Source organism: Malus domestica, chromosome 04 (assembly GCF_042453785.1).
Source record: "Malus domestica chromosome 04, GDT2T_hap1".
Lineage (NCBI taxonomy): Eukaryota > Viridiplantae > Streptophyta > Magnoliopsida > Rosales > Rosaceae > Malus > Malus domestica.
In genome coordinates, this window is record NC_091664.1 from 6,763,909 (window position 1) to 6,776,229 (window position 12,321).

Here is a 12,321-nt window from a genome sequence, read left to right on the forward strand (position 1 = left end):
AATAATTTCCACAGAAAGTGGTAGGAACAAAATCACATTCTCAAATGTGGCAATTCAAATAACATATATTTGAGCTGAGTGAATCCACAAAATCACCAATCAACCTAGGCATCGTATCAATAATTGAAAATTTATCTATTTTTAGCAGAGGTATTTTAACAACAATTCTGTGAGTGGTTGATTGGCCCGGTGGGGAGGATATTTCTCTTAGCCCCACTGCATCCCGGATTCAAAGTTCTAACCATCCCCCGTTCCCTTGGTGTAGTTTACAGTATAAATAGCACGTTTTAATAACTAAAAACATCAATTCTGATCATCCCTGCCGGTTTAAGCACACTAAAGGCCAAATTTAATATGTTCTGCCTTCAGCCACCCAACCCCAGCAGATTCTTATACAAAATCCGAGACTAAGTTCCTAACAGAAACATTACCTGTTTTAGCTTTTTCCATAGCTGGCTGTCCAACAACACGCATCATGATAAACCCCCCACCAATATCAACCAAAGGTAATTTACACTGACCCACTGTCTTCATTTTCTCCAAAATCTTGCCAAAACTCATCTGTTTCACTTCATTCGCCCTACTTCGGCATCATAGTCTTGCCTACCAAACAATCAAAAGGGCAATCCAAGAAAATCAAAACAAAGCTGCAAACACAGTGAAAATCATATTAAAAAAAGGAGCCAAATTACAAATTTGTGACTGAATCCACAACTTCTAGCAAATTCTGATTTCCCAAATCGAAATTATGTTGGGATTTCATCTAATTATTAATAAAGTAATCAAGATACAACTACTAAGTTCTCCTTGATTGGAAGATTTGACGATAATACTTTAGAAAAACTCATAAGATATACAAATTCTTGCTTTGGTTCGGTTTTGGTTTATTTTCTCCTTCCCAAATTTTTTCTCTTCGGTTTACGAGATGGGATTTTGGTTTTGATTACTGGACCGAAACCAGCCCTACGTATAAGTAGCGAACACACATCAATTGATCAATAAAGAAACTGGATATTAAATTGAACAAACCAGTAACAAGAATTTGTCGTTGAAACAGACGAATCATATCAACCTAATAAAATTAGGTATTAGTTGAAGGGTTTTCCCTTCCTTAGCAAGGAGAGGAGATTGCTTCTCCATAACAAAAAATAAACAAAACTCAGTTCGAGGATAAATCCCCTGAAGCTGTATACGGTATATCTTCTTTTATACACCACCTGCCTTCTCGTGCTGTAGCCAAAATACAACAGCACACGAAGGCCCAAAATTCTGTTACAGAACAAACTAATGCAAGAACCAAATGTTGTCATGCGAAGTCATGGTAAAATATTGTTACGGTGCAAACAATTCTAGGCTTGAAGTAGTTATGAAATGTATATCAAGAACCAGTTACTATAGCTAGACATCAATCTAATCCAAAGAAACCTTAACATAGCTGAATTCAAAACAATCCTCAAACACAAATAAGAACAGTTAATCCCATTCTCCGAATCAACCACTAGAGATCCACAACATTCGCAAGTAAACGTGGAAGGCACAAAAATCCAGTGGAGACTGGGACTCGCGGGAGTCGAGGATCAAGACAATGCCCTAGAAACCAGCTCTGGCAATATTCACTCAAAATATAATTACTTTCATAGGAGAAAAGACTAGAAGAAGAATGGAAAACACCGGTATGAAATTAAACCCAAACCCAGCAGGAGACTGGGACTTCGAGTAAAGGAACATACCTGTGAAGTTGCTCTCACCACCAGGTGCATGTAAAAGGAAAATAACGCCAGCAGTTTCCCTTTGACACAAAAGTAACCGATCCCTACAAACAAACAGAAGTGTTGAATGCCGCTAATACTTGAGTTTTGAGAAGTCAATAGAGAATGAGATGCCATTAGAAAACCGAAAAACATGATATCGTAGTCTGCATTAGAAAAACTTTACTAAAATAAGTAAAAATCATATTCTAGGAAAATTACTATTGGTGTCTCTGTACTCAGAAAAGAAATAATGTTGTCAGTTCACAAAGGTGCAACTTCTCTGGAATTAGCAAAATTATGTCAAATCAGTCATATGCACTACAAAACTGAAATGTCAAAAGCACAGAAAGAAGATAAAATCTGAAAACAACTGCGCCCGGCATCAACCTTTAGATGTGAATCATGTGATAAGTTCAAGTGGGACAACTCAAGCATTCTTCATGACACTCTATCCTGCACCATATTAGCAGAATATTTTCACTTCAAAATTGGTAAAAAAACCCATGGATCTGCAAGTGTTTCTCAAGATTACAGAATTGAAATCAATTTACATGACATTGTGTTAGCAATCCTTTTCGTATAATCAGCTTCCTTCTATTCTAATCCTCAAAAACATCATAACCTGAACTTATATCCCCATTGACAACGGAATCAGTATCTTTCATTAACTCCGTTAAGCCATCCAACAAAAGGTAAATTTCATCTCTCAGCCGATTTGTTGTGTCCCCCACCAAAAAGGGTGAAAATCCATCGCCCACATCAACCCAAGCACAGCCAGGATCCTTCCTCACACCCAAGTCCCTCATGAAAGTCCTCACTCTCGCTAGGTTGTTCCAACAACCAGCAGCAGCATACATGTTAGCAATTAACACATAGTAACCAGAATTTTCCGGTCTCATTTCTAACAGCTTCCCGGCTGCCCATTCCCCGATCTCCATATTTCCATGGATCCGACATGCTCCAATAAGTGTAGCCCACATAGCAGAAGTTGGCTTGTAAGGCATCCTTGTGATAATCTTCTTTGCTTTGTTTAGTAGACCGGCCCTCCCAAGGAGATCGACCATGCAGGCATAGTGCTCCAAATCGGGAGTTATACCGTATACACTCAGCATCTTTTCAAATAGCATTTGGCCTTGGATTACTAGACCGGAATGGCTACAAGCTGATAAAATTGAAACCATAGTTACATGATCTGGTTTTATGTGTAACAAGTTCATCTCTTCAAATAACTTCAGTGCAGCTTTTCCTTCACCCTGGACTCCATATCCCACAATCATGCAAGTATAAGTTACTTCATCCTTCTTCGACATTGAATCAAATACTCTTCTCGCCTGTAAAACCTTGCCCGATCTGGCATACATGTCCACAAGGGCATTCCGTAGCAATAAACAATCATCAAACACTACACGTTTTGTAATGTAGCAGTGGAACTCCTTCCCATGTTGAAGGTTTGCGACCCGAGCACAGAGAGGAAGGATGCTGGCAATAGTAACATAGTTAGGTTCAATTCCTGAACACAACATCTCCCTAAATAAGAATGAAGCTTCCTCAGCTCGATCCATGTGAGAATAACCAGAAAGCATGGAGTTCCAAGTAATTATACTCCTATCTTCTATCAATTCAAACAAAGTATAGGCTTTCCTAAGGTCTTTGCACCTAGAATACAATGTAATCAATGCATTATTAACATTATTATACCCATCACAACCACTACGAATCGAAAAACCATGAATTTCCTTCCCTAATTTAATGGCTCCATTGTGGGAACAAGCACTCAAACCAATCGTCAATGCTACCGAGTCCAATAAAATACCACAACTTATCATTTGAGAAAGCAACTCAAGAGCGCCCCTGAAATTACCTGTCCTCAAGCACCCACCAGCAATGGTATTCCAAAGTAAGATATTAACTCCAATACCCTCCATCTGCATGTTTCCAAACAGCTCAAATGCATCCGTCCACATGCCCTTGGAGGCATAACCAGAGATCATTGCATTCCAAGAAATTGAATCCCTTGTGGGCATTTTGTCGAATAAGTGACGAGCAACGTCGAGAAGCCCAAATTTCCCATACATGGAGACCAATGAATTATGCACAAATAAATTCCACTCCTGACAACGAGCATCAATGGACTTATGCACCTCCCTGCCAAAACTTATATCCAATTTTTCACCGCAAGCCTTGAGAACAGATGGGTAAGTGAAACAATCTGGCCTAATCCCCTTGTTGACCATTTGTTTATATGTAGAGAGAGCATCATCCAAAAGTTCATTTTTAACATATGAAGAGATGAGCAGATTCCAAGGTAGAGGATGCAATATATTTGAATTCTCAAGAATGATACGAGCCTCAGCATGGAGATTAAAGCTTGAGTAAAATGTAACCAGCTTGGGAACCAAAATGGGGTGTCGTTCAAACCCCAATCTAACAATATGTGCATGAAGTTGTTCACCCTGTGGTAATGATTTATGGTTGGCACAAGATAAGATAACAGAAGAGATGGAATGTAAGATAAGGTCACAAGTAGGAGAAGAGGCATGGAGCTGGACAAGAGAGATAGTTTTGAATGCTTTTGATAAATTTCCTTGGCTTGCATAATTATTGATGGATGTAAGAAGAGAATCTATCATAGAATCATCAACAGCTGAACCTGTTTCCGAAATACATAAAGCAGATGATTTCCCAAATTGTTTCGTTCCTTCCTTCCAGCTTTTAGGTATGAATCTCTGGATTTGAGATATAGAAAGGCCTCTTGGGATGAAACGAGAATAAGATGGTGGCATACACTATAAAGTATCTTCTGCACATAATAACATGGTAAGCAAGAACTGATCGCATGACTTTGCCCAAATTTGCAGCAGGTGTCTTGAGAAAACTGGCTAACAGGAGATCCACTTTTGATTATTAAGATCAGGGACAACTGATCAGATTAAAAAGAAAACCATATCTCTCCTGAAAAATAATTAGAGTAAGTGTTAGAAATAGCATATTTTATACAAGGCTTTTTAGCCAAAATGGTCCCTAAGATTGTCATAACTACTCATTTTAGTTCCTAAGATTTAAAATCAATAGAAGTGCTCCATGAGATTGTCCACCATCAATTATTTTGATCCTTCTGTGAAAAATCTTCGTTAAATTGAAGAAACCACCAGTTCAAGTGGAGGGGTTGATATGACAAAAATACCCTCAATTTAAAGGAGATTTTCACGGAAGGACCAAAATGATTGACAGTGGACAATCTCAAGGACCACTTCTGTCAATTTTAAATCTCAGGGACCAAAGTGAGGAGTTGTGCCAATCTCAGGAACCATTTTGGCTAAAAGGCCTTTATACAGTCATGAAATGTGAGACCGGTCACCATATGTACACATCTTAAATGGTTCATATACAATAACTTGAAAGTAGGGTGTGTTTAAATTTATGCGTGTGCTTGTGTGTGTGCATGAGGGAGTGCCTCAAACTACGACCAAATTGATCAGTAAAAGTAAATGACAAGACAACACATAACAGGTTTTGGTTAAGTACTTTGCAAAACAAAAAGTACCATGGCAAGTTACACAGTTTCTGATGTGGCCACTGGCACAGTAACATATTCTGAATTTTTGGGAACGCACAAGTAGAGTCTTATTCCTTCACAGCGCCCAGCTGCTTTTCTACTTTTCCACACCCATTGGCACAACAACCATTTTCTTTAAACTTTTATAGGCATAGGGAGTAGAATTTATGGTTGATTACTTTAGGATGTAATCACCGTTTAAAAGCTTAGGGTATAGGGCTAACTAGGAATCTTTTTTTTTTTTTTTTTTTTGAAAAGAAACGATAGAATTTTATAAAACGAAAGAATTACAAAAGAGAAAAAGTTAACCACGTGGAAAAGATATCCACCTGGGGCTATAAGAGAACAAGCAAGGACCCCTAAAGAAAACTAATTGAACAGAGGAAAAGCTAGACCAAATCAAATAATGGCTGCTAACAAATCCCTAAAAATAGAAGAGAAATTGTAATCTCTAAACTCCGCTGAAACCGAAGCCCAAAGGGCTGCCCAGTGTTTTACTCTATCCCAAAGCTCCTCAACCCCCACTCCCTTGTAATCCTCAAAGACTCTTTTATTACGCTCCAACCAAATGTTCCAGAAGAGGGCCATCAATAGAGATCCCCACAAAGTTTTGGCTTTCCTCCCTTTCCCTAGGCCTTCAAATTTAGTGCTTAGGAGCTCAAAACAACCCCTTGGGGTGACCCATCTTGCTCCGGCTTCCTTGAGCAATTTCCACCAGAGTTGAATGCTATACAGACAATGGAGGAAAACATGGTTGGCGCTTTCGTCCCCGGATTTGCACAAAGTGCACCAATGGGGGGAGAAGCATGCAAAAGGCATTCGTCTTTGGACTTGATCACAAGTATTAACCTTCCCGAGCGCCACTAGCCACACAAAGATTTTGACTTTTGGAGGCACTTTTGCTTTCCATATCTGAGCGAAAGGGGGAAATTGTTGCACAAAAAAAGGACTAATCTCTTGTAACAAAAAAAGGACTCTGAAAGAGAAAGTAATTCATTGAATTGAACTAATAAAATTGGCAATTGTGGTCCTATTTAAGTTTTCCTTCTTTCAAGAAGGAAATTTTGCATTGTTTCCCTTCAATCTGTATTTAAAATCAGTTGTGATGCCAAAGGTCAGTGTGATGCTGGAATTTATCTAAATACTCTATTGCAGTGATTCCAATACCCTTTTGGTGTGATACCAAAGGCTGGGGTGTGTCCGGATATCTACCCCGTTCGTATTTATTCCTATTGTCCTGCATCACGTATTCCAGTAAGGAACCAGAAACTAAGACTAATTCCAGTAAGGAACCAGAAACTAAGACTACCCATTAGAAGCAGTAAACTTGTCAAACATCAAAAGCCCTTATGGTGCACTTGGAGAGGGGATTTTAAGTTCCATGTAACGTATGACAAATTTGTTAAGAATGCACTACACAAAGTAGATAAAGGGACTTGAAAATCACTAGATGCAATACATTTGATAGAACTTTCAAATAACTCCTTGAAGGTGTCATTTAAAGGTGTTTCAGTAGTAGCTTAACAGTGCTTGAGTAGTTCATTGGTAGTGTTCTTGTGATGCATTTTAACAATAGAGCTTAAATTTCCTTGGTACTTGAAAGTCTCTCATCCAAACATAAGGTCAAGGCCTAAGCGAGAGATGTTCTATAACTAGAGTCAAGCTCAAAACAGCATTGGGCTTCTATGAATGATGAATGAGTTAAGGAGCTGTATCATCAAGTTCAAATGATTATTAAACATATAAATGAGGTATTCATCAATTTCCCCCTGAACTTGTGACTATTGGCCAATTTCCCCCCTCAACTTTAATTTTGGCCAATTTCCCCCTTCAACTCTCATAATTAGTCAATTTCCCCCCTCAACTTTAATTTGGCCAATTTTCCCCCTCAACTCTCATAATTAGTCAATTTGCACCCTACTGTTAATTTTTTTTTTAATTTTCCATCTATTCTTTTTTTTCAATCTTTCTAATAACTTCCAACAAAGTACTAAAATTAACATAAACTCACTTGCATAATATACGGTAAAATGTACAAAAACATAATACAATTAGTATGTGATATGGGTTGATTATAAGAAAAAATTATGAATCAGGTTTAAAGCATGTAGAAGAAGAAATAATAACAAAAAGACATAATAATCCTAAACTCATGGATCAGACCTATTTCAATAAAATAGGTTATTCTTAATAAGGAGTCGAAAATTATGAATTGACTAGCCATTTTTGCACTAAAGCTCGATTCTCTGCAATTTACTTTAACTTAGCTTTCACTTTTATAAAGAAAATTGTATTCACATACAAAAATGTACACATCAATCCTTTTCGTTATCAATTTTGTATAGTAAAAAATCAAATAAAATTACTCCATACTGATTTATTATGACTAATAATACTATCTATGATAAATTGTAAAATTCTAAATTTTAATCTATTTGTAATAGGATAAAGATATAGGAAAATGGTTAACATACATTTTATTTAGTTTCTTACACACACTTGTTTAATTATGATCAAATTAAAAAATTAATAGTAGGGTGCAAATTGACTAATTATGAGAGCTGAGGGGGAAATTGGCCAAACTAAAGTTGAGGGGGGAAATTGACTAATTATGAGAGTTGAGGGGGGAAATTGGCCAAAATTAAAGTTGAGGGGGGAAATTGGCCAATAATCACAAGTTGAGGGGGGAAATTGATGAATACCTCAATATAAATATATAGGCACCAAGGGCATCCACACGATTTATAACCAGACTTGGAATTGTGCTTGGAAAAACTGGCTATATCAGATGTTAAATGATAGGCGGACCAAGAATATCAAGTCCATTCTACTTGGAATGAAACAGACATTGGGAGCGGAGAGGGGAATATTTTTTACATATACGCGTTTCCTTTTCAACATTTTTAAGATGCAAGTCTTGGAAACCTACACAAACGTGTTCTTCCTATTTACAGAACTCTGCAGAGTATAATTACATGAACAAAATGACATCCTGTTTTGACTTCTCTTGATATCAATAAGAACAAGAGACTAATATTCCATAATGATTATGATCGGTTTCTATGATATCAAATGATAATGACTATTATCGGATATCTGCAGCGATTTCTCGAAAATGCATAAAATACAGTTGAATGGAGAAATTGAAGACAAATTGGGTTTAGGGTTTTTTATATTGAACAAAACCAATAACAACATTGGTTGACTGACTGAAATGTAAGCGAGGAAATAGGAATGAGAGTGAGGGAGGAAGAAAGGTACCGCAAAACCAGTGAGAGCAATCGGCCTGACAAGGAGTGTCGAAGTTGCCATGGCAAACTGAACACACATCGCCGCCTGGAGGGCCGTCCATTCCGATCTCTCCTTCGCTTACCCCGCCGTTCGTCTCTTAGATACTCTGTCCCCCATTAATCATGACGTGCCACGCAAATGGATAAACACGTATCGCTTTTTGTTCTGGAAATTCACTTTTGGAAGAAGAAAATAATTTAAATTTAGAAAAAAAAATTATAAATTGACGTCCGCTGCTTCCGAAGATTCTTAAACGTACTAATTTAAAATTTTTGCGTGGAAAAAGAAAATTTAGAATTTGAAATCCTCTAATTTTTAAGTTTAAATTTTATATAAATAAGTATCATTTCCACCATCACATGTTACCACCACCTACCACCACCACTCACGATTATCATCACCATCATGGTTGACAGCACCACTATATACGGTTGTGGCCTTGTCACTGCCACCACCAATATCACAACCTATCGCCACTACACACTATCATCACCATCGTCACCACCACCACTACTGTTACATTTTCTAACTAGTATCTCTCATATATATTAATGACTATATATATACACATTAAATTTCGTATTCAAATTTTGTTGTTATTTTAGGTTAACCAAACAAGAAAATTAAAACAAAATTTAAAAATAGAAATTTTTTACTAATCTTAAATGTCTCATCTAACACAGTGTTTGAAATATCGTGGATATGCTTGATATTTCCACGGAAATATTCAAAAATTCAGGGAACAATATGGAAAGGGGGTGAAGTCTAAACTTCACCTCATATCTGCGATATTTTCGAAAATCAATCAATTTTCTCGATATTTCCATATTTCCAGGAAATATCCACTGCTTGCAGACTTGTGGTCACATTTTCTAGGGAGACACAAGATGAATGACAAATGTCTTTTGTTCTCTCTTGAACATGAATTATTTTTGCGTTTTCATCTATACAAATCCGGGATTTCAAGATCAAGCTTTGAATTCGACGTATTTGTCTAGTGCACGGTTTCTGAGTACCAGTAGTACCAAGATACAACAACTGATAAGGAAGAATACGAGGATAAGCATATATGGACGAATGAATGAACTTGTGGTTGAGATTTTGTGGGCCCCACCCTCTTCAGAAATGTAAATAACACAAGGTGTATCGTGGTTCACCCCAATGTTTGGGCTACGTCCACATTGATTATTGTATTTATCTTAGAGGTAAGGGAGAAAACCTCTGAATATGAGAGGGGATGTGAGAGGGGTGAGAAGGCTTCAGAAATGGCATCTTCTAGTTGTGAGGGTGAAGAGTCATTTTATAGAATAAGGGCTCCTCACTTATTACATATTTGCCCCTTCCTTTATTACATAATTACATTTAAGTCCCCCAAGTATTTATACGAGATCTAAATACGAAGGTCCTAAGTATGGTATAAACAGTAATCCCCCAAGTCTTCAGTCAAGAGAGTCTTTTGGCTGGAGACTTGAAATTCAGTCCATGTGTGGGCCGAAGTAACTAGATGTCGTCTTGAACTGTTACTCGATATGAGGCGGTGCTGAATCTGAAATGATGCTCAACCAGAAGTAGCACACGTTGCGAGGCTGCTCTGCTTGTGGCCTATGTTGCCTTGGTTGGCTCGGCTTGTGGCGTTAAAGGTGAGGAAGTCCCTTTTATAGAATAAGGGTTCACTCCTCAATACATGAATGATAGGCTAGAGTCGATGCTCTTTAATGATGGTGAGGGAGTCATTTCTATAGAATTAAGGCTCGCTCCTTAACACATACGTGATGGGCTAGAGTCCCCCAAGTATTTTTCATGAGTGCTCTCTAATGAAAGTGAGGGAGTCCCTTTTATAGAATAAGGGATCGCTCCTCAATACATACGTGATGGGCTAGAGTCCCCCAAGTATTTTTCATAAGGCCTAGTTGAGGCCCAATATATGGTACATAACGTAGTCCTCTAAGTTTTCAGTCAATAGAGTATGTTGGCTGGAGACTTCAAATTGAATCCATGTATGGGCTGAAATGGCGGTTGTTCGGATGCGGTATTTGTATACCCTACACTGAAGCTTTGTAGGTGAAGCTTTGCAAGTGAAGCTTTGAGGCTGGAGCTCTGTAAATGAAGCTTTTGAAGCTAGAGCTTTTGTAAATGAAGCTTTTGAAGTTAGAGCTTTTGTAAATGAAGCTTTTGAAGTTGGAGCTTTTGTAAATGAAGCTTTTGAAGCTGATTAACGTGAGTGATGCTCATGAATGTTTATGTTAATTGACATAAGTGATGCTCATGGATGTTGACATGAGTGATGCTCATGAATGTTGACATGAGTGATGCTCATGAATGTTTATGTATGATTGAATGAGTGATGCTCATGAATGTTTGAAGTACTGGACGTACTTTTGATCACCTGGTTGGCAATAATAGCAGCGGGGTGCCGAATAATTTTTTTGTGGTACTGGACGTACTTTTGATCACCTGGTTGGCGATAATAGCGATGGGGTGCCGAATAATTTTTTGTAGTATTGGGCGTATTTTTGGTCACCTGGTTGGTGATAATAGAAGCGGGGTGCCGAATAATTTTTGGTAGTACTGAGCGTACTTTTGGTCACCTGGTTTGTGCTATTTTAGGCTTATAGGCCTTCGCCCTCCACACAACATTCCAGCCCATTTATTTTAGGCTTTGCCATTTTTTTTTTGAACCTCTGATGGGGTTTATACAGATGTCTCCGAAAGATAAGAAAAATAAATTACATCATTTAAAAATAAATCTGACCCTCTGCTCAATGGATCACGTCCATAATTCTCTTTTCTGCATGCCATCACCACCGCAATTATGTCTGCTTCTTTTTATTTTCTTTCGCTTTCTGCTTTTCTTGATCTCCCCGCTCCTTCTATGTCCACCCATGTTATTTTGTAAGGTATCTTTTGCTTGCAAGCCCACTTGCTTTTCTTGGATAGCCTGGTCGTGCTCATCCATTCTCACTCCTCTTTTTTTGCTTTTGCTTTCCCATGTGCTCCCGCAGAGAATGGGTTGAGAGAACACTGTTGTAAGGCTCCACAACTGTCATTTGGGGGAGGCTGTAGCTTTTGATAAAGAAGTTCTTTTCCTGCACGTTTCTGCCTTCCCAGAGGTCATTTTTCCTTTGGAAACAATCATCACAAGAATCTCATCCTCACATGACCAATTCCCCTCCTCCGGAGCGTCCTGTGAGATCCCCGGTGATGAAGATGAGAGAAGGGATGATGAAGGAGAGGGTGGGGCCCACAAAAATCTTGAAGTCAAGAGCTTTGTCGGGATGGTGGATGTTGAAAGCCATCTATCCGTTGAAGGGAAAATGGAAATTGTATCATCATATGCATCTCGGACCATTTAATAGCTGACGAATCCTTGCTCAGCTTGATGATTCCGAAGGTCTTGATGACTGCAAATAGCCACTGCGTACAAAGTACGGAGAAACACCTTCCTTACCTTCATTAAATCCTCTCTTTTCGGAGCTGTTGATCATCCATTCCACTACCTCACTCTCGTAATCATACACCATCAGCAGCTTCCTACTAGTCTTGAACGGGTAAGATTCCGCCACAAGTTTAAAAATTGATGTTCTGTTGGCAGTGAAAACCATGTTGTAATCATTTTTCGATATGTTAAGAAAATCCATAATCCTGTTTCTCATTGCAAATTCCAGCTTTGATTCCTGGCCGCCATGAAGTAGCTGCGTCTTCAAACTCCCTGTCTTGTACAAC

At 38.3% G+C, this 12,321-nt stretch overlaps 1 protein-coding gene across 5 annotated transcripts; it reads right to left on the reverse strand.

Moving 5' to 3' along the window:
• Positions 1 to 37: 37 nt before the first annotated feature.
• On the reverse strand, positions 38 to 8,881 carry LOC103424909 (pentatricopeptide repeat-containing protein At1g71490-like). 5 transcript variants are annotated; one of them, XR_011579921.1, is made up of 5 exons: positions 8,569 to 8,881; positions 2,303 to 4,703; positions 2,139 to 2,204; positions 1,731 to 1,813; positions 38 to 603 (listed from the first exon to the last, which is right to left on the reverse strand). XR_011579921.1 is itself a non-coding variant. In XM_070820452.1 (3 exons), the coding sequence occupies exon 2, from the start codon at positions 4,532 to 4,534 to the stop codon at positions 2,351 to 2,353; it is 2,184 nt and encodes a 727-aa protein (XP_070676553.1). In that variant the 5' UTR covers positions 4,535 to 4,703; positions 8,569 to 8,881; the 3' UTR covers positions 2,005 to 2,204; positions 2,303 to 2,350. The 5 variants fall into 5 exon arrangements, 1 of the variants encoding a protein (XP_070676553.1); XR_011579920.1 differs by having other exon boundaries at positions 2,139 to 4,703; XR_011579919.1 differs by having other exon boundaries at positions 1,731 to 4,703.
• Between the last annotated feature and the right edge of the window lie 3,440 nt (positions 8,882 to 12,321).

What these genes read in the sequence shown, in the direction of transcription:
- LOC103424909 (XM_070820452.1), bottom strand. Translation starts at nt 4,534, where the DNA reads ATGCCACCATCTTATTCTCGTTTCATCCCAAGAGGCCTTTCTATATCT.